The sequence below is a fragment of the Gallus gallus genome, chromosome Z (assembly GCF_016699485.2).
Source record: "Gallus gallus isolate bGalGal1 chromosome Z, bGalGal1.mat.broiler.GRCg7b, whole genome shotgun sequence".
Taxonomy (NCBI): Eukaryota; Metazoa; Chordata; class Aves; order Galliformes; family Phasianidae; genus Gallus; species Gallus gallus.
In genome coordinates, this window is record NC_052572.1 from 21,099,365 (window position 1) to 21,121,646 (window position 22,282).

The following is a 22,282-nucleotide window of genomic DNA, read 5'->3' on the forward strand; positions in this document are numbered from 1 at the left end:
ATGGTGCCTGACCAATCTGGTGGCCTTCTACGATGGAGTGACAGCTTTGGTGGATGGGGGAAGGGCAGTGGATGTCATCTACCTGGACTTCTGCAAGGCCTTTGAGATGGTCCCTCACCACATCCTTCTCTCTAAATTGGATAAGTGTGGATTTGAAGAATGGACTGTTTGATGGATTAGGAATTGGCTGTCTGGATGCAGCCAAAGGGTTGTGATCAATGGTTCTGTGTCAGAGTGGAGGCTGGTCACAAGTGGTGCTCCCAGGGTCAGTCCTGGGACCGGTGCTCTTCAACATCTTCATCAGGGACACAAACGATGGCATCGAGCGTACCCTCAGCAAGTTTGCGGAGGGCACCGAGCTGAGTGGTGCAATTGATATGTTGGAGGGAAAGGAAGCCATCCAGAGGGACCTGGACAGGCTGGAGAAGTGGGCCCATGAAAACCTAATGAGGTTCAATAAGGACATGTGCAGGGTGCTGCAGTTGGGCTGGGGCAATCCCAGGTATTTATACAAACTGGGGGAAGATCTCCTTGAGAGCAGCCCTGCAGAGAAGGACTTGGCGGTCCTGGTAGATGAGAAGCTGGACATGAGCCAGCAGTGTGCGCTTGCAGCCCAGAAGGCCAACTGTGTTCTGGGCTGCCTTAAAAAGGGGTGGCCAGCAGGGAGAGGGAGGGGATGAAGACACATTCCTTTAAGCAATTCTGATTACTTAATCAGATATAGTATTCGTGTTATGAAAAATAATACTTAAGCTCTTACAGAGCTTGCTTGCCTTTATAGGCTACTCTGTCATCATTTCCTGTGTTCTTGCTGTTGTTTTTGAGAAAAAAAAGAAAAAAAAACACAGGCTAGATGGTGGTTAATACTTTTTATTCTTGAATTTACACTATCACAGGAGATCAGTGAAGAACCCGAGATTGATGACTTTTAAAGATACTTCCCACCTCAAAAGATTTTATGAATAATATATGTGTAAAGGATAGCAAAATACAAAATATTTAAAAACAAACAAAAAAGACCATTCTATAAAACCCTGAATAATTAAGGTGAATAATTAAGGAGGAAAAAAAAAAAGCAACTAAATGTGTATGAAAGTCAGACACTACAGCCAGTCTTTGAATGGAGGGCATTTAGCAAGCAGTTAAAAACAAAAGTCAGTGTTTCTGGACAACACCTACCAGGACCTATAATTATGCATAGTCAGTATAGCTGAAAAAGGCAATTATGCTAGAACTCAACATTAAACTGTTCTCACTCCCCCTCCATCCTCAAAGAGTTGTGAAGTTCTCATATGGGACACCACCGAGCCTTTTCCCAGCAATTTCCAGCAGATACATAAGTATGGCTTCCCATAAGTAGTAGTGATTTGTTTTAAAAGTAAACATGTAGATCACACTACTCGTGAAAAGCTTCTAGACGTATCCTGTTTGGATCTTCTGGATGTCTGAGGACAATTCCACTTCGCAGTAGCAGCTCCAGATAAGGTGGCCAAAATGAGTCATCAACTGTTACATAGGGTTCGTGTGGTGTGGACATTAACTGATTCAACAGAATCTGGAAGACCAGAAGTGCAAAATTTAGAACATGTTGCAGAAATTAGTACTGACAAAAGGAGAATTCCAGTTCTATGTTTTTTTTTCTGTATATCAAAAATTCTTAAGGGATTTTAGATGGTATAACTGTAAATGCCCAAGAAATACCAACATGAAGGCAGTAGGAAATCCTTACACAGTTGAGAGTTTTTTGGAAATAATTTGTCTCAAAGCCATAACTGACTTACCACCAATGCTTGTAAAAATCTGTACCAGTGGAAATGCACTGTTCATTTCCTTACCTTTTGTTTCTTCCTTACCTAAATACACTATTAGTTAAGAGACTGAAAATCAAACATCAGTTTTGGCATTCTTTTTGTGGTCTTGAAGACCATGTTTATGCCCCCATAGTATTGGTCACATGGAATGAATACCTACAGATTATGTCATTTTGCCTACTCTATCATGCTTTCTTTATTCATCCTAGATACTTTGTTATTCTACTCAGAGCTTGGAGAGTCCCAGCCTTCCTAGTTTTATTAAGTACAAAATAGTCTGCTTGCCTCTTTCTTGCTGATGAAAAAATGCATAAAAACTTTCCCCCACCTAGTACTGTTTAAAAAAAATTGCTTTTTTTTTCTTTATGAACACTCCCAAGAATTGCTCTAGTTTATGTATTTTGTATTCATTACCTCTAGTGCTGCATATTTACTCCAATTACATTGCTCTAGATGAGCTGTTGCTTAGTCCTCTTTGACATCTTATATTCCAAAATTGTCCTTATGGCCATTCACATACATTTATATTGTAAATATCTTTCAAATTTTAAAACTAGTCTACTGAATTCTCAATCTAATAGTAATAATTCTTAAACTGTTTAAAGGGGAAAAAAACTTATAAGAAAAATATAGCCTCATAGTGGAATAAAAATTAGCATAATACAATTTTGGAAGTTTGCATGATGAATCGGTTTAGAGCTTGCTGAGGTACTTTATGCAAAGTTAATGAAGTACGTGTTAATATGCTTGAATTACCTAAATGTATACACCTAGCCTGTCAAAAAGGATTTATTAAAAATGTACACTTCCCTTATCCGAAAAGCCAACACATTAAGGAGACATCATTAGAAACACATGCTTCCATTGTAATCCTGTGAATCTATTACAGTTCTACAATAGTAAATCTGTAATTACAATAGAAATGTGACTCAGTATTTGTCTTTTTAAGAAACCATTATATGTATCTAAGCAAATGGTTAGAAACTAGAACCAAATTGCTCAACAGAAGAAAAAAAAACCCCACAACTATCATCATCATAAAATAAAAATAAGGGACATTCACAGTTTAGGCCAAAATAGTTAAAAATAAGTCTGAATTTCTGGAACTATTACATTATTCCAAATGGAAATCAGACACTATTTGCATGTGTTCACATTTTAAGAAGACTAATATTATCAGAAAAAAATACGAAGGACAATTTGTTTTCTGTAGGGAATACATCTATTTCAAATTCTTGAGTCTGTTTTCAGACTCTGCCTAATTTGACATTAATAGGCATGCTGAGATACTTCAGGCATGTAAAACAATTTTGATGATGTAAGTAAAGATTCGCTGTTTGGGCTTTAAACTAAAGTACAACAATGTCATAGTGACCGGATCATAGCATCTCAACACCAGAACGTTATTCATCAAGTTTTCTCTCAAGAAGAAGAATTTATTTTTTCTGGGAGGTTCTACATGTAGATACTTACAACTGTCTGAAGTATAAGCATGGAGGACAAAAAGGAAACTACCTTTAAGACTAGATGGAAAAATGCTTGTGAAAAGATATAATGCTCCTTCAGAATTATGCTCGACAATTCAAAATATTAAATTGTACTGTAATGAAAAATACATACTAACTAATATTAGCATAAAATCCATTAGAAATATATGAATTGAGACTCAATGATTTTCTCATGCGAAAGAAGATAATCCAGTTAATATATATTACTTAGTTCTCCTGCAACTGATAGCATATTACTTTTCAGAAATATTTGTATTTAAACAGTACAAAACACAGCACAAAATGGAATTATTTGTTTGACATCTTTTCTTAAGCAAAGCATGTTTTCCCTCAAATGAACCTCTAAGGCTCATAAAACTTCTATAAAATAAACATTATAAAATTATAGAAATAATGGGTAAATCATTTTTCCAGATGAAACTTAAGGTTTGGTTATCTAGTCTCATAAAAATGTGGAGGTTTAATTTGATAGAAATTAAAATAAAAATTAAACAGTCCTAAACATTTTACTTTTAAATTATCTAAACAGTATGTCATTCTGTTATTTATCTTATGAATAGATTGCAGTCAGATCCGAGGATTAGAAAATCCCCCAAATCTCTACACAATATCACCTTACCTCTAAAATTTCATGTATTGTTATCACTTGTTCAGGTGGCTCTTCAGAGTACCTCTGCAAACATAAACCCCCCACTGAAATTAACAACAACAAAAAAAACACCCACAAAACAAAATATTCAGGAAATATCATAAATGACAAGGAAAACAAAACACAATTATTTGATGGTATAGTACACAACAGGTGAAGACATATGCTTTTGTTCAGTCATAATACAAATACAAGGTAGGATTTAAGTAATAAATCTGTCAGTGCAATATAATGAACTTCAAAATTATACATAATTACTTTAACAATCATTACATGTAATCTTACATGAGTGTAGTATAGCTACCTACATTGAAATAAAACCAAAAAATAAAACCATATTTTAGACATAGTACAATGCAAAACATTCTGTTAATATGAGCTGTTACAAAAACAGTATATATATATTTTTTAACGTCAGATAAATGTTTACAATAAGCTGCAAATCTGGCAAAGCAGTCTGTCATACTGTGGTCACAGAAGCTAACTATGATTAATCCCAGCCCCAGGTGCTGGTGTCTGGTGGAAGGCAGGTGGAAGCCTAAGTCAGGTTTACAGCAGTTCACACTGCTTTTAATCACCTGGAGCACGTTCACAGTCACACACAGCTACTGAAAGCACAAGCAGCTTCCGTGAAGTGAAACAAAACTACTAACACAGTTAAGAGTTAAAATAACAGAATCATTAAGGTTGGAAATATCAATTTCATCACATAGTCCAAACAGCAACCCATGCCTGTGACCACTCCAGACCATGTCACTCCGTGCAACATCGACCCTTTTTCAAACCTCCAGGGACGGCAACTCCACCACCTCCATGGGCAGCCTGTTCCAATGCAGTGCCACTCTTTTTGAGAAAGAATTTTTCCCCTGGCACAATTCAAGGCCATTACCTCTCATTCTATGACTAGTTGCTTGGGAAAAGAGGATGACCCCGACATAGCTACAACTTCCTTTCAGTTTGTCATGAAGAGTGATGAAGGTCTTCTGAGTCTCCTCCAGACTAAAGAATCCTAGTTTCCTCATATGATGTTTTCCAGACCCTTCACAGCTTCATTGCCCTTCTCTAGGCACACTCTAGGGCCTCAATGACTTTCCTCTAGTGAGGGAATCAAGCTGATAAGAGATGTGGATAATACCTTCTTTTGAATCCAGGTAGCATCGAATTCTATTGCTAATGCAGACAATTTGCATTTCTGACACATTAAGGAAAACATCTTTCTCCAGCCTCCACAGATAATTCTAAGTGCTGATTATGGAGGACCAGTAGCTGGGCCGCTAAGAACCAATAGCGTTGAAAGATAGAACAGAAGATACAAATTCACAAGATTGATTGGAACATAACCTGTGTTTAAGAGTTCAATAAATGTATAAACAAAATTAAAACTAAGATAAGATCTTGATTGGAAATTTATCAGAATAAGTCCTACTGTTAAGTAAAAGCAAATGAAGGTATAAAGTGAGCTTCTGTGAGAAAGGAAAGTGTAGACTAATCCTAGAGACCTTGGGTGATGTCATTTTCAATAAAATAAGGAAAATTGCATAGAAAAAAGAAGAAGACAGAAACTAATTAGGATTTCTAACAGAATGACAAAGGCTGAGAAAATGCAAGGAGTTGAATTTTGCGCTGGGGTGAGAGATTCTAACACAAGTTGCTCCTCAGAATTCTGAAACACATACATGAATGCACCGTTTCTTTGATTTGAAACTTAGCTGGAGATGACTACGAGGAACTTAATCCAACCTCGAAATTGGCCTTGCTGATAGAGTTGGACTGGAAGAACTCCAGAGATCACTTCCAGACCAGATTTTCATATGAATCACATATATGGTAGCAAATGAACTTGTCTATCTCATTATATGAAATACATTTTTAAAGATATGACATCCATGGGGAGAAAAATAGACAATAGCTTAAAATTCCTCTGGGAAAGTAACTGGTATTTGAACAAACATCCTAAAAAAAACCCAACAACCTGCAAGACAAGTAAGAACTAGCAAAATGGGAGATGAGAGATCAGGCTGAAATGAAGAAATATCTGATTGGAAGATTACTGTTAATTAAGTCATTGGATTGTAGTCACTAAAGTTTAATTTAGTAACGGTGACAAAAAAAGTAGGTTGTCCTGGTTTCAGCTGAGACAGAGTTCATTTTCTTCATAGTGTCTGGTATGATGCTATGTCTTGGCTTTAGGAGAAAAATAACATTGATAACACACCAATGTTTTAGTTGTTGCTGAGCAGTACTGCACAGAACCAAAGACATTTCAGTTTTTCAGCTTCTTGTACTGTCATGTCAGCAAAGGGGCTGGGGGAGCACAATGATGAGAGAAGACAGAACCAGGACAGCTGACCTGAACAGGCCAAAGGGATTTTCCATAACACGTGGCATCTCAAGCGAACTGTAAAACTGGGGCAAGTCAGCCAGGTTGGGACAGACACTGCCCTGGGACCGGCTGGGCATTGGTTGGCAGGTGGCGAGCAACTGCATGTTGTATATTTGTTTTGTTTATATAAATGCATAATAAAATCATAATTACTATTATTTCTTTTTGTTTTCTCTCTTAGTAAATAGCTTTTATCTCATCCTATGTGTTATGCTTTTTTTCCCCCGTTCTTTCCCAATCTCCCCACTGGGAGGGGGAAGTGAGCAAACAGCTGTGTGGCGCAGAGCTGCCAGGTTAAACCACAACAGTAGGGTGATCAGTATTTACTGATATGGAGAAGAACTCAAATACAGTACAGGAAGGCACGGATGACTTCAGAGATGATTCTTGCGCCTCAAAAACTGCACTCAGCATTTCTATGTGCTAATATGTACTATGTGAACCCAAGATTTTTTTTTTCTTTACGAGAAACTCAAGTCTCATCAGTTAGAAATAACAGTAAGGAAAGAGACGAGTGTATTTTTTTGTTTTTTGTTTTTGTGAAGAATATGAGCTAGTAATATTTATAATGTTAGTTTCTACCAGATTCCAAAAAAAAAAAAAAAAAAAAAAAAAAAAAGGAAAGGAATCAAATATAGACAATGAGTATTACAATAAGCCAGAGAAATGAAAAGTTCTCTCATAAGAAACAAACAGAAAGCTTTGCTCTTTCAGTTTGTGAAACAAAGAAAAAGAAGGGATATGACTGCTATCCATTAATATATCAGGAGAGGTAAATACAAGAAAGAAGGAGCTATTCTAAGGACAATACTGGAATAACTATAGATGGATCTCTATTAGACACGAGTAAATTCAAGACTGTAAATTAAGAGAATTACTAACCAGGATAATTGAAACATTAGAACAAACAACAATAGGAAGAGCAGTAACTAAACAGATTTAAAAATGAAGCTCAATCAGAATACTCTAGAAATTGTATGATGTGGTTGTCTGCAATAACAGGGAACTAGATTCAAGAAATCTAATTCTGTGTTCTTAAGCGCCTATGAAATCCAAACCAACCCCCCACCTTATTTATAGCCTTTTTCTAATCAGTCTTTTTAAATAGGAATGGTAAAAGGCTTATTTTTACTGCAGATTTTGAATTTATTATGCAAAATACTCCCCGACTGCCTATTTTCCCTAAACTTTAAGATAATTTTTGGCCCAGTTTGCCTGAACAGAAAATGATGGTTAACATTCTAAACTATATTGTAATTATAAACACTTGTCCTTACTACTGTTCCAAAAGCATTGTTAGGCAATTAAAATTTGCTTTGCCAAGGAAAATATGAATCCACTTGCCTAGTCCAGTTAAAAAAAAAAGAAAAGAAAAAAGAAGCAATTTGGAGTGAACCCCACATCATTTTCAAATTTGGCACAGCTTTTATACATCTTATTGGGTAAAGGCTACATGCGTTGAAAAAAAAATCAGTTGGAACAGCCTTAGATAATATAAACCAAGTTGAAATACATTGATTAAATATAAAGAATCAGCTGTAAGAATATACTTATATTTTGAAATAACCAAAGATTCTATACCAGTGACTTGAACAAAATATTACATCTAATGAAAGAAAAATGAAGCATTCTAAATGTAACAGTCAGGAACACAAACAAAAAACAAACCATCACAAAAAAATACAACAAGAACAACAGAAAAACCACACACACACTCAACACTTTACCTTCTTTTTAGCATTTCCATTTTTCTCTGGAAGGGGAAAATGTTCTTCTAGGAACTCACCCAAAGCATTCATGAGTTTTTTCTTATATTCCTTTAACTCCAACATTTGGTTTTTCAGTTCTTGAAATACTCTAGTAGCCAATATAATAGTAAAAACATACCAACAGAATATTAAATTCAACAAAATATTTTTTTTCTCAATTAAAAAAAGGCACTCATTTTCTATTGTTAGAAGATTGTCATCTTATTATTGGATCTATTTTACAAAGGAAGCAGTACATTTTTAAGTATTTGTTTGGTCACATACTTTTCTTGAAATGTAAGTTCTTCAATATGAAAAATTTGACATTACAGCAATACCTTTTTTCAGAATCTGTTACGACTTCTTTTTTCATTTCTTCTTCAATTTCTTTAAAAGCGTTTAGTATTTGCACCTGTTCGTCATGCCACTGCTGTTCTCTTTGAAACATGAAAAATAGGATGCAGTACAATTGATAAGTGCAATGCAGTTTTCCCTAGACAACAATTCTTAAGTCCCAATTACTGTATTACCTTTCCAGATCTTCTTTCAGCTTTTCATTCTTTAACTGAACTGCTGACAGCACCATTTCAAGTTCTTTCTTTACTTTCTGCAACTACAAAAAAGTTAAAAGAAACCTACAATTTACAAATAGCCAAGCCTCTACTATTTGTTCTATGTAAGGTTTTATCTGTAGATCTGGTTTCATATATCAGGTAAAGACAGCCAAAATTATCTGTAATTTCTTAAGAAGGCTCAGGTGATCACTGTTTTAAAATCTAGCTGAAGCTGTTTGCAATTTTATTGGCCCAGATGCTCAATAACGTGAAGAAAGATGGTAAAACATCATTAATTTTACTTGAAGCAAATCATGGAGCACTCACATGTGCTGTTCATCTCATGAAACACTAAATGCACATTCATCAAATGTATAGCACTGAAAAAGAAAGACACTGCAAAGAAGGGCTAATTGTGTACATTAGTGATATGGATTATATGTATGGGACAGGAAAGAGGAAGAAACAATTTAACTCCTGTGGCCAAGAGCTACAGGTGCAGGCGTAGCAAGGAACGTACATCTCATAGGACTGGGTCTTTTGCTAATACATTATGTACTAAAAAGCAATATTCCTAATAAGTTTATGCCTTTTTAATATAAGCCTACAATTTGGATGTATTTTGTCTCCTTTCACACACACTACAAAAACTATATTTTGCTCAAAGAAACAAGACTTCTAAAAAATATCATACAGATGCAATTGTGCTGTGTACACACAATACATGGAAAAGATTGGAACCCTCAGCAAAATAAGCCATAAAAGGTTGTAGCTATAGCATACACAGAGCATAACACATCAATACAGTGAAAATGATTTAATTATTTAATTAAACTTAATTAAACAGCTCACTTATAACGGCTCTTAACAGGTGATGGATTCTCTACTGTCAGTGATTCTAGAGGGAAGAAAACTGCCAGGAGGAAAAATCTAAAAGGTATTTTTTAAACCACAGCAGTGTGCATATTCTTAGCCACTGTTACATATCAATGTTCAACCAATACTGTGTGAAGCTACCACTACTGCATTCTTGATTTGCCCTTCAAGTCTAGAAGAACTCAACAAAGCATTTGCAGATTTTCACAGATGTCTAGAGCGAAGAATACAGAATCTTCCTCGTAACATATTATGTTACATAATAGAGAGTATGAAATGCAATAAATAAATAAAGCTCAAAAAAATCGTTCATTACAACTAGAAAATTTTAATAATTATAATTCAGGGGAAGATAAGCATTAGAACAACCACAGTGATTGAAGAAATATACCGATGAGCTTAGCAACAGTTCACAACAGGAGCAGCTGTAGGGAAACATGGGAGCTGAATAGAATTTTAAAAAGTTTAAATAAAAAGTTAACTATTATCAGAAAAAGAGACTTACCTCTTCTTCTCCTAATAACAGCAATACCTCTGGATTAGTAGAAATTACTGAAAAATATAATGAATGGATTTTAATGTGTTTCAGTCACTTCAAAGTGAAAAAAAGAACTCAGTTTCAGTTTAGGTTTTTTTTTTTTTCCCCCAGTATACACAAACAAGTACAGGTACAGTTTTGAAACGTCAAGTCTGTATGTCAGGATAAGCAAGCCTGAGTTGTCAGTGGAACAGTTTCCATCAACGCAGGAAATCAAATTCCTCCAGTCTTCAAACTCATTCTAAAACAGGCTCATCAAATGATTGAGGAACTGTGAGAAGGTTCACTATTACTCTAACTTTACTTTTATGTGTAAGCCGAGTTTGCACACTGCTTTTTCCATTGTACATGCAAGCTATTTTATTAGAACTTTATTATAACTTATTTGAACAGAATGTTTAGCCAAGTTTTCTACAGACCTCGTGCCCATATTTTGCAAATATCTAATCTAAGTTACGTAGAGATTGAAAATTTCTCAGAATTCCTCAGTCATTGATTAGTTGTGTATGGAAGGGGCCTCAGGAGACTGTGCAATACAACACTAACTCAAAGCACGGTAAACTGCAACAGAATGTCCATTAGGGTTTTTGCTACCATCAAATATGGAGAGACCAAAACCTCTCTAGGCAACTTGCTCAAGTAACCATCACCGTAAAAAGAATTTTTAATCTGTTTAAATGGGTTTTCTTCTATTTCAGTTAGTCATCATTACCCCTTGCCCTCTCACTGAATAGCATCAAGTCTGTTTTTTCCTTCTTTACTTTATCCTTTCAAGTATTTATACACAACAGTAAGATTTCATCAGTCTATACTGCCCAGCTCTCTGCCTCTCCTGGCACATCAGATGCTCCAAGCCCTTAATCATTTCCATATCACTGCCTTCAGGGATGGCGCATCCACAGCTTCTCTGGGTAGCCTGTGCCAGGGCCTCACTGCCCTCTGACTAAAAAAATTTCCTTCTCATATCTAATCTAACTTAGCTTAAAACAGTTCCCCCTTGTCATATCTCTATCAGACCATGTAAAAAGGCACTCTGCTTTCTGTTGATAAGCTCCCCTCAAGTACTGGAAGGTTACATTCTCACCTCTAAGGTGAACAAGCCCAGCTCCCTCAGCTTTCCTTTGCAGGAGGGTGCTCCAGCCCTCTGATTACCCTGTAGCTTCCTCTGTATCCACTTCAATAACTTCACATCTTTCTTGTGCTGGGAGCCCTAGGCCTGGATGCAGTACTGCAGGTGGGGCCTCACAAGAGCAGAGCAGAGGGGGACAGTCCCCCTCTCTGTCAGCAACCCCCCTGTTGATGCAGCCCAGGATACAGTTGGCCTTCTGGGCTGCAAGCACACACAGCCAGCTTGTGTCAGGCTTTTCACCCACCAGAATCCTGAAGTCCTTGCCTGCACAGCTGCTCTCACTGAGTTCTTCCAAGGCCAGTGGCATTCAGGAATGGTGTGGTGAGCAGGACTGGGGAACTAATCCTGCCCCTGTACTCTGCATTGGTGAGGCCTCACCTCGAGTACTGTATTCAGTTTTGGGCACCTCAATACAGAAATGCCACTGATGAAGGAACTGGGGCTGTTTAGTCTGGAGGAGAGGAGGCTGAGGGGAGACCTTATTGCTCTCTTCCAATATCTGAAAGGTGCTTACAGCAAGAGCAGGGTTGGTCTCTTCCCACTGGTGACAGCTGACAGGATGAGGGGAAATGGCCTCAAGTTGTGCCAGGGGAGGTTTAGGTTGGATATCAGGAAAAACTTATTTGCAGAAAAGGTTGTTAAGCACTGGAATAGGCTCCCCAGGGAGGTGGTTGAGTCACCATCCCTGGATGTGTTTAAGAACCGTTTGGATGTGGTGCTCAGGGACATGATTTAGCGGAGGGTTGTTAGGGTAGTATGGTCAGGTTGCAGTTGGACTTGAAGATCTTTACGGTCTTTTCCAACCTGAGCAATTCTATGATTCTATGAATCTTTTCCCAGTCTCCATCTGGAATTGTCCCAACCCAGGAGTGGTATCTTGCACATGGCTAATAGTTAACTTTGTAAGCTCGTCCAGGTCTTTTCGGATGGCATCCCTTGCCTCTATTATATCACATTTAAAAAAACTTCCAAAGGAAAGCACTATCCTTAGTGTTTACAAGAATAGATACATGTAAGGAGATGAAATGACCAATAAGCTCAACTTCCTAACAAAAACCCTCAGCAACAGCAGCACTTCAGGGAAAATGTTATTCTATTCAAGCATGGGGTGATGTTTCCCTAGAATGCTTCTGCAAAACCTAGTCATTTATGGCTCATGCATTTTCTGAATAAGAAGCAAATTGTTGTATTTCATAGCCTTCAATGGACTTGAGTCAGTTCACAGTACCGTGTTAATTTCAAATATCTGCGTTAGTGTATGACTTAAAAAAAAAAAAAAAAGAAGCATATGAATCTATCAACGGGGAAAGTAGAGCTACTCTAGCACATTTAAGTGTTAATATGATCAGAGCATGTTTTGCCCAAGCTTGTACACCAAATTTCTAATCTTAAATAAAATTAATTAAAAGCTTTTCCTTTACAAAAGCATGAAACATCTCTTAAATGCAACAGAATTGATTTCATCAATTTTGCAAAGCACACTTCAAGAAAGTAATTTTATAGTTGTCTCAAATCTGCACAATTTATGTGCAGTCTTATTGCTTTAATAGCAGTTGTCCAATGTTATAAATAAACCAACAAGATTAATGAGCGCAAAATGCATCAAATTACATGTCAGGATGAAATCTCTTTTGCTTAGGAAATTACTATCTCTAAATCTTAAAACAAAATAGGAGTAAAGCACTCACAAATCATGCGCATGCTTTAGATCTATTGGAAGTAGTGGTCTGTGCTATTATTAGAGCAAGATCTCTTTAATAACATGAATTAATTTAATAAAATTAAATACAACTGGGCAGAGAACTTAATGGTATTTCTGCTATTCCTGTTTAGGTTCATCCAGGCAGTATTTTCAATTAAGTAATTTGTCCTCCAAAGCAAAGAATAGGCATGCCATGGTTTTGGTTGGTGAGCTTTGGTTTTCTTCATAGCTCCTATGATGCTATGTTTTGGATTTGTGGTGAAAACAGCGGTGATAACACACCAATGTTTTAGTTACTTTAAATCAGCGCTTAACACCACGTCAAGGATTTTTCAACTTCTCATGCAGCCCTGCCAGTGGGGAGGCTGGGACTGCACGAGAAGATGAAACAGAACAGAACTAGGACAGTCTATCCTTATCTCAGTGCTTTTACCTTTCTGACGCTCTCCCTCATCACACCTGGGGAAAGCAACTTAGGTGCTTATCAGCATTATATCAGAAAGTAGAAAGAAGCCATGAAAGACGTGGAAGATATAAGTACAGAAGGCCCTCAGCTTTCCCACAATTGTAACCCCATTCATATTCTTAGCAGTAGATTCTCCTTCCTTCTATCAGAGAACTTACCAAAAAAAACCACACAGGTTTAACAGCAGAATGATATTATATGTTGTATAATAAAAATGCATAAAGCATTTATCCAATACAAAATTAAGATTTTTAACAACAGATCTTTTTACCTGGGAATAAGTATGAACAGTTGAGTGATGCAACTCAGCAAGCCAATAAAAAACAGGTTATGCCTCTAGAATATATTTTTAAACAAATAGCCCAAAGTTGAAAATAAGAGCATATTTTAGTAAAGAAACCTAATATCATCAGGTATTCTACCCAAATAAAAACTTCAAATGCTTTCAATTTGTTTCCTTCAGTCAGCAGCTTATACATGAGCAGCAGCCAAGAACCAGCATCTCCTAAATTTTATTCAATGTCATACTTTTGGTCTACATACTTCTAAGAAGCATTTGAGGCTGACCTCTCCTACAGACAGGCTTACAAAGCACATGAACTATGAATTTCTTCCAGCGAACACCAGCATCCATTTTGATGAAATAAGAAACATTTCTAATCTTTCCAGCTCCTCTTACTTGACCATATGCTATGCTGCAAGTACATGAGCTTTGAAAGAAGCTAGAAAAGTGACTATAATATTCATCTAAAAATGCATTCCATTTGTCCAAATAAGGTATCAGAAATCACTGTTTGCACAGTGTTTCCAAAAATGACAGGAACTTTAAGAAGAACAAGAATACTCTGGCATTAAAATATTCAAAAAAGTTGAGTCAATGTATGCATTTAAAGATTACCTAACAAAATTTACTAAGTTGAAAGGTACTAACAGGGACTGGACATGAGACAAAAATCGATGCCATCAGAATACTAATGATTTTCTAAAATAGCACACCTGAGGACTTTACTTACACTTAGATTCTGAATGGTTTTATTTTCACAGTGTCTGAAGACAATATGGAAGACCTACAGCTTGCCTCAGTGGTTTATGCTTTCAGTAAGCAATCTAGATTCCTGTATTGTTACAATGAATTGAAGTTTTTAGTAGTTTTCTTAGTGTGAAATCCCTGATGTCTACTAAATCCAAGACAGATGCTGGGGGTTACCACTAAAGGTATATTTAAAGTTTCAGCTAGTACAGCATAATACAAAAAGTATTAACTAAAGCAAAAAAGGAACTGCAGTTAAGAACATGTCTAGGTAAGTTATTATTAGTTTATTAGCAATATTTGCAAAGATGAAAAAAAAATACATCAGTCTGTTTTAAGACAGCATTAAGAAAGAATTAATTGCCAAAGTAGTTTTGTCCAAAAAAGGAAGTAGAGACAAGAAATGCAGTAGAATCACAGAAAGGAGAAACGTGAAAGAGGGTGACAGAATAATTCATGTTTCTGATTCAGGGTGAAATATTCTAGGAAATTTGCTAACAATTATTTTCCATTTAACCAATTGATGATGATAGGAATTATGCATTCTTTTCCAGAGTTGTAAGTTCAAGTCATAGTAAGAATCACTTTGAGAGAAACTGAAATACTAAAAGAAAATAGAGTAACTGCTAGAAATTAAACATAAATATTATGGTGGGAAGCTTTTTATTTGACTTTTAACTAGTTATAGTACGATGATACAGTAAGACAGTCAACACATACACAGCCTAACATGCTCAGATGAAGAATGTTGCAGAACTTCACATGAGTATGCCTTACAGGTAAGCAGCTACTTACATTCAGGATTTCTTTTTTGCCACTGATGATACTCTGCTCTTAAAGCCTGCATTCGTGTCAGTAACAAGGAAACCTGCATTAAAAGAAATTAAGTATCTTTTAAAATGTGCTGAATTGTACAGGAATGAAATAAGAGAGTGGGATAAAAATTCACTCATTAGATCTATGCAGCAGAAACAGAAGAGTGACTACTGCAAAAGACCATTTTACTCTTTAGAGGATTACAAAAAGCAATTGCGGAGGTCAAGAAACGTTTTCACTCTTATTTCAGGAGGCAGAAAACAAATACTCAGATTTGGAATGTTTCCCTTAATTGCCTCTTCTCAGCTGAAGATAAGCCACTAGAAGCATCAGTATTTCACATCCTTGACTGTCTCTTGATGTATGGCAGATACACATTTACCACTAAAATGGACAGACAGATGTGATGACTGAACAAAAGGTTTTCTTCCAAAAAGCAGTAGTCAAATATACTGTCTACCAAAGCTACATTTATGCACTCAACGACATCAAAAAGCTTTAGATTACTCTTCTAGCTCACTGACAGCACTGAAAATATAGGAGCAATAAGACAATGCATCAGTTCAGGAAAACTAACTAAAAAACAACCGCCGAACAATAACAACCACCTAAATGACCAGAATTCTTAAAAACATACTTCATTTATTTTACTATGATCTGGAGAAGGAATATATATATACATACACATCATTGCTGTTCTGTTTCCTGAAATTGGAGACTGCACATAGCATTTGAAGAAAAATACATACATACAATATATACAAGATGTATTATGTAAGGGACTACAGACCATACTCGGCTTTTCATCAAAAAGAAAAGAATCATCAGCTAAGATTTCATAATAAAACAGAGAACTGACACCTTAAGCTTAGATTTTCACCACTCAAAACAACTTAGAAAATAACTTTGGAAATTTTTAAAATATTAAACAGGACTGGAAAAGAAAATAAAAAACCTGAAACAAAAAAAATAATAATCCATCATACAAATGTTTTTTTATTCTGTAGATTAGGTGGTGTCACCTCTCTGGTAATACTGGAACACTACTTTTGACAGTATCATCAGCCTGCTCTGTTACCTTTTGAACTTGATAAAAAGGATCTACAAAATGTTTTCACACATGAAATATACAATTAAATTAACACTACCATTCAGAAACTGTAGATCAGGGTCTTTTCAAGAGACAAATACATACTGCAAATACATGCATAATTAAGTGTCTTTCTCATGTTGTATTTATATATTCCTAGCAAAACGTACTTCTCAATAAGCAAATCATTACATTGTAGACCAGAATCATCCTCAGACTTAAAGAATAAAACCTCAAACAGTACACTGCAAGATTATGATTTTGAGGTGGGTAAACAGTGAACTTTACTGACTAGTTCAACGGCAAGAAAAAAACCACCAACAAAGCTTCTTTGCCAGCTACAATGATAATAGAAGTGCCTATGTTAGTGCTTAAATTAGGATCACTTAAAAATTGCTGACTGAGGGTCTAGCATGACCTTTTCCTCTCCTTGTCATTTTCGATCACAAAGTAGAATAAACTCTTGCAACTCCATTTAATAGTGGAGTCTCACTGTGAGAGATTTTAAGAAAAGCTCATCTCAAAAGTTAATTACAAGGCCATGATGGACTTCAATAAAGCTAGAGAAAAACATAAAAACTCTGAGCCTACACCCAGTTAAGCCCAGATAAGTGATTTCTGCTGCTAGGATTTTATCCAGTACTGAAAGAAGAGAAAAACCTGTGCTTTGTGCACATAAATAGAGTTCTTTGCATTTTATTTATTCTAGTTTAGAACACAGTTTACTAGTAGCAAGAAATTAAAATTAGTAATTAACTAGCAATGCAGTATTTGAACGTGTTTGACAAAGAAATCTCTGAAACAAGTGCTCTGTTTATCATTCCAATATACTGGATTAGCCACCTGAATATACCTACTGAAGTCAAGTTGGATGGAGATTTATAACATCTATGTATTTCGTCCACTCAACCAATATACTTTCCAAATAGAGAGTCCCCATATAAATTCAATTTTAAAAGTTCCTGTTTAGAATCAACAAGCAACTAAACAGCGAGCCAACACTGCCTTTCTGCATATTCCCCAAAATTCCAGGGGCACATATTCATACACTTAGCATTGCTCAGGTAATTCCCAATTGAAGCATGTCAGTTTCCTATTGATATCCACTAACGAGGAACAACTCTACTTTCCAAACACAAACTTCCAGAGTAAAACTAAAGGGATAAATATAAAAATAAATTAATTTATTAAAAAAAGATATAAAAAAAACTGAGTCCAAACAGCTACTGAAGTTACACATCCCACCATTCTGCTGCCTGTGTTAGTTCTTTATCAGGTTACATGGCAGGACTGCACTTAACCTCTTCTCTTGCATTTATGTAAGAAGCTACGTAAATGCAACTGTTCAGCATTTGCTGGGCATTGACATACTTCAAAATAAGTCTCAAAGTTTCTAAGAGTAAAGCCAACAACTTCAGAGATAAGCTAAGATAATTTGGTTTTCTTCTTTCGGGAAGAAATATTCTGTTCATGGGGAACATTTTGTGGAGAATAAAAAAATACTGCCTTACCTTGGCATCTGATTCTGGCACTGGTTCTGCTGCTAGAAGTGTTAGCTTGCTCTGACACTGGGTAGAAAGCAAAAGACAATGTTTACTCATTCCTACCTTTCGGAGGAAAGAAATATAGTGTTTTAAAATTGCAGCAATAACTGTTTATTATAAGGAAAGAAAAGTTTTGACTTTGTTTTTACAGCATCCCCCAGAATCTGACCCAGAACAGCAAACAAAGAAATATTTTGAAATTGTACTGCGGAAAAAAAAACCTAAAAATTCAATTAATCAAAGTAAAAAAGCACTAGCTAACAAAAGATGCTGACAAAAAGATTTGAGAAAAATAGCAAGTTACAAGGAAAACATTAGCACAGAGAAAAATACTGAACAGATAAGAACATGAAGAACTATGAAAACAAGATAGTCATGGGCAACAAGGCTGAATGGGGAATCTGCTGGGAAGTTAACAGACCCAGTGCTACTATTCTAACTTTCCAAGTAAAGTAATCACATTATAACACAGCTTTTGTTTTAACCCATGCAGCAGGTCAATATACTACACAGTTGAGGAACACGCTTATTTTTTAATTGTGGAGCATATCAGTTCCCATTCACTGCAATGAGAGTAATACCAAGACAGAAATTCAGGCCACCACAGAGATCCAAGGCCTTAGCAAAAGACACCTGCTAGATTCTTTCTTGTTTTCTATGAGTCAGCATTGTATTTCCAGTTCTTGACTGGGCAGAATGGAAACTACTAAGCAGTAGAATTAAAAAGTAGTTCTTTGGAATCCTCATTATTCTGTTTTGGAACAAAACACAGTATAGGATTTCTTCAGTAAATATACAGTTGCTTGCACAGTATATGTAACAAGACATCATAGATATCAACAGAGAAGCTAATTCAATGATTATAAGTTCTTTAGATTTTTTTTTTTTTTTGCAAAAACATGCCTGTATCCTGAACATAATGCCCTGGCATACAAGATTTCAAAGATTTTCCTAATTAAATTAAAAGTAATAACACTCTTATCTTCCTTTCTTATCTGAAAGTCTCTTAAGAAAATCCAGATCCCCCAAAACCGTGCTAAGCAGCAGTTCATTTGGTAACTTACTACAATATTTCAGAAGGATTTTCTGCAGCTTGTTCACTGTGCTGAACTCTACTGTGCTAAATTTTAAGTAATAAGAAAAAAGTGTTAGGTTTACACACAGAGCTAATAATATCCTATTATCTTTTAAAATCTATTCAGTACACTTTATAAACCACAGTTTATATGTACTTAATTCTGCTTTAAGATGTGAAATATTTTTATGTAAATCTCTGATCCTTTTAATGCATTGAGCCTACGATAAAGAAAAAGCTAAATAAGTGGTGCATAAATACCACGCAGAAGAGAAGATAAGCAATCAACACTCAAAACATTATGTAGAGCATGAGCTTTCATTAGTCTCAACAGAATTTTATAAAATGCATAACATTCCCTCACAATGGTTAGGAGTTTATTTTGACTAGGTTTGGCCTAATTAAAAAGACTTGCTCTAAAGCTTTGCTATTAGCATATTGGACCATCTGACAAAAGAGATGCATTTTACGATTGAGGTTGCAACTGTCAGCTTTGCATGAACGTATGCTAAGAGTGTCATCCTTCTGAATCTCTCTTCTCCTCCAATTCTGTCCTTCAAGACCCTAAGTACTTCTGAATAGCAACTGATTCCTGTCTCAAATAAGGCAAAAAAGAGGATCTCCATTTCAGTGTATTGGTATTACCAGAATGCAAATAACTATCATTTCATTTTTCCCAAGTTTTAATGTATTCTCTCATTATACTTTATTTAAGATGCAACTAAATCAGCAAAGATAAACAAAGACTGACTCTGCAGGACACTCTTCATCCCTGCCAACACGCTTGCCTTTCTAAAGGTCTTCATTTTGTTGTTCTTGTCATTTCTTTAGAGGTGTGGTAAGTACACAGTGAAGGGAGATGAGCAAGAAATTCTGACTGAAGTTAACAACAAATCTAGTCTAATATTCATCATTTGCATACCTTTTCCATCTCCTTCCAAATATTCTCACATTCACGCAAGAGTTCTTCCTTGGCATCTATAGGGCAAACTGAGTCACTCATGATTTCTGGTAATTTTTCAGCCTGTTAACAAGCAAATTGCAAAGTTACCATGCAGATTAACAAAAACTAAAGGTTACTGAATCCTACCTGCTGCATTAAATCAAGTCCATATCGGAGCAATCCCTTTGAATCCAAAAAGGTTTCAGTTAGCTACTCTATACTTACAGATAGGATCAAATCATTTGGTAACATCAGCTAACCGTAACACTGTAGAAATATTTTGAAATAAGATACTAACAACATTTTCATTTGAATCAGAAAGTGCAAAGTTTTCAAAAAAGCTTTGGTTCATCTGAGCAACTTCTATCCTGACAAAGAAACAACGTGAGAATAAGTGCTAGTCCATATAACCATGGTTTTCTTCCATATATCCACAAAGTTCTTCAGCAGTTATCTCTGCTGCCTTCCAATAGTCTAGTACTAGGCTATTTCTCCTTACAACAATTTTCACTTGTTCATCAAAAAGACTTTGAATTCAAATGTTGTGGACACAACAAAAGAAGCTGAAATATTTGTAGACAAGTAAACAAAGAGTGCACTAGGAGGGTCAGCAGAAAAAAGTCATAGGTCAAACTAGTCAAATTAAAAACATTGAGAAATTGTTAGGCTAAACAGGCAGACACACATGTTTTAAAATGTCATCTTAAAGTTAAGTCTATTGAGAGAAATATAAATGTCAACAGCACGTACGAGAAAAACCAGGAGGGCCAAAATGTTACTCAAAGGGAGAATCTGTTAAGGTAAAACAATGAACTGCAACTTCCTAACTGTACTAGAGGTGGTAAGGCTTTAAAGAAGAAATAAGCGTCTTTGTCATCTTAATGATGCATAAATTCCTAAGCAAATCTTAGGAAATCATTTTCAAAACAAACAAACAAACAAATCAGAATAATATGTTGAGCAAATGAGTGAAATATTCAACTACCACTTCCAACAGTCAAGTAAGCCACAGCAGAGTGGCTAAGAAAAAAACAGAATAATCAGCACTTCTCCTGGAATAGCGGTACTATTCTGACGAACTGAGAAGTACCAATACCTCTGCTTAGCTTTCCTGGCAAATTTGTTGCAAGTATAATTAAAAACAGAACACGAAGAACACTAAGATTGCCATAATCTGATAAAATCTAACAGCATGGTTTTTGCAAAGGAAAATCATTATCTTCTTAAGAGTCTTGGAACGTCTCCATAACATAAAAGAGAACTAGATCACATAATTTACTAAGAATTGAGAAATGCCTCCAGCAGAGTCCCCCACAGAAGGCTAATAAAGAAGCAGTCCTGAGATCTGCTGTATTTTTTTTCCTTAGACCAGAACCTGGCAAAGATACAAACAAAAATAAAAAAAGCCTCAATAGATTATTTTCATCACTGCAAAAAAGGCTCAGCAACAGAGTCGAGAGGTCCTGGGGGGCTTAAAAAAAAGAAAAAAGAGAAAAAAGGAAATAAAGCAGTCTTCAGAAAGGAAACCTGAAAGGGGTGGCTGGGTGAAAAAAAGCATCCTATCTTCCCACATCTCCACTCAATAACACAATCTGGCACTGTGAAAATGGGACACAAAGTAGAGAACTATAAATACCTAGCTAAAAAAGTTGTTATTATAATGTCTTTAATATTGTTGACCTTCATGAAATATTTTCATGAAATATTTTACACAGCCACAAGACAAACATATTTAAAGGAGAAACTATAGACCTCAATACCAGAAGCCGGATTCACTTGTGGTCTCTTATCACGACCGTGTAAAGCATATACATTAAAGTACTATTTTATTCAGATGTCTTTTCTTGTAGCTGACAGCTTTCCCTTTTCTCATAGGGCGAGATTAGGTTTCCATTTGTGCCCCACACCTGAAAGCCAGGTACTGCTTTTGTTAGCGCGTCACTAACGTTCCTATCTCCATGCATCGTTTTAGATGCACACAACTAGGTGAAAGCACACGCAGGAAGAACAGCGCTACGCTTATCTTCGTCATTCAAAAGCGAAGATTTGTTTCATCTCATAGACGTATTAAACTCTCCAAAGGTCAGACTGGAAGCAGCCCCCCCCCTCCCCCGGGGACAGCACGACGGGGGAAGCGACACCTCGCACAGCGGGCCCGGGCTCAGCCCTCTCAGGCGGTCGCAGGGTCCGGCTCGTCCCTCCTCAGCGGCCCTCCGGGCCCAAAGGCCGCACCTCCAGCGGCTGAATCTCGCCAGCGAGACCAGGGCCTCCCCCGGGACCGACGCAAGGAGCCGCAGTCCCCAAGACCGCCGCCACCGCCGTCCGCCCGCCCGTCCGCCCGTTCGTTACCGCGGCGCCACCGCCCGTCGCCGCCACCTCAGCGCAGCCCGCTCGCTCCTGCGCGCGCTCCGCGCTCATTG

The 22,282-nt window shown here is 36.5% G+C and overlaps 1 protein-coding gene across 5 annotated transcripts; it reads right to left on the reverse strand.

Annotated features, from left to right (window-relative positions):
- Nucleotides 1-850: 850 nt before the first annotated feature.
- Nucleotides 851-22,261, reverse strand: CENPK (centromere protein K). 5 transcript variants are annotated; one of them, NM_001398425.1, is made up of 10 exons: nt 22,212-22,261; nt 19,842-19,943; nt 17,812-17,868; nt 15,190-15,262; nt 10,035-10,081; nt 8,630-8,706; nt 8,438-8,536; nt 8,079-8,208; nt 3,939-3,992; nt 851-1,555 (listed from the first exon to the last, which is right to left on the reverse strand). In NM_001398425.1, the coding sequence occupies exons 2-10, from the start codon at nt 19,920-19,922 to the stop codon at nt 1,397-1,399; spliced, it is 777 nt and encodes a 258-aa protein (NP_001385354.1). In that variant the 5' UTR covers nt 19,923-19,943; nt 22,212-22,261; the 3' UTR covers nt 851-1,396. The 5 variants fall into 5 exon arrangements, with proteins under 5 accessions (NP_001385354.1, NP_001038128.1, NP_001385355.1 ...); NM_001044663.2 differs by having other exon boundaries at nt 8,630-8,712; NM_001398426.1 differs by having other exon boundaries at nt 22,004-22,261.
- Between the last annotated feature and the right edge of the window lie 21 nt (nt 22,262-22,282).

Bases quoted from the DNA above. Each gene is read 5' to 3' on its own strand.
- CENPK (NM_001044663.2), bottom strand. From the start codon at position 19,922: ATGAGTGACTCAGTTTGCCCTATAGATGCCAAGGAAGAACTCTTGCGT. The intron at 17,869-19,841 runs GTATGCAAATGA...CTTTCTACCCAG, and splicing joins TTTGGAAGGAGATGGAAAAG to TGTCAGAGCAAGCTAACACT. The intron at 15,263-17,811 runs GTAAGGCAGTAT...CTTTTAATGCAG, and splicing joins TGCCAGAATCAGATGCCAAG to GTTTCCTTGTTACTGACACG.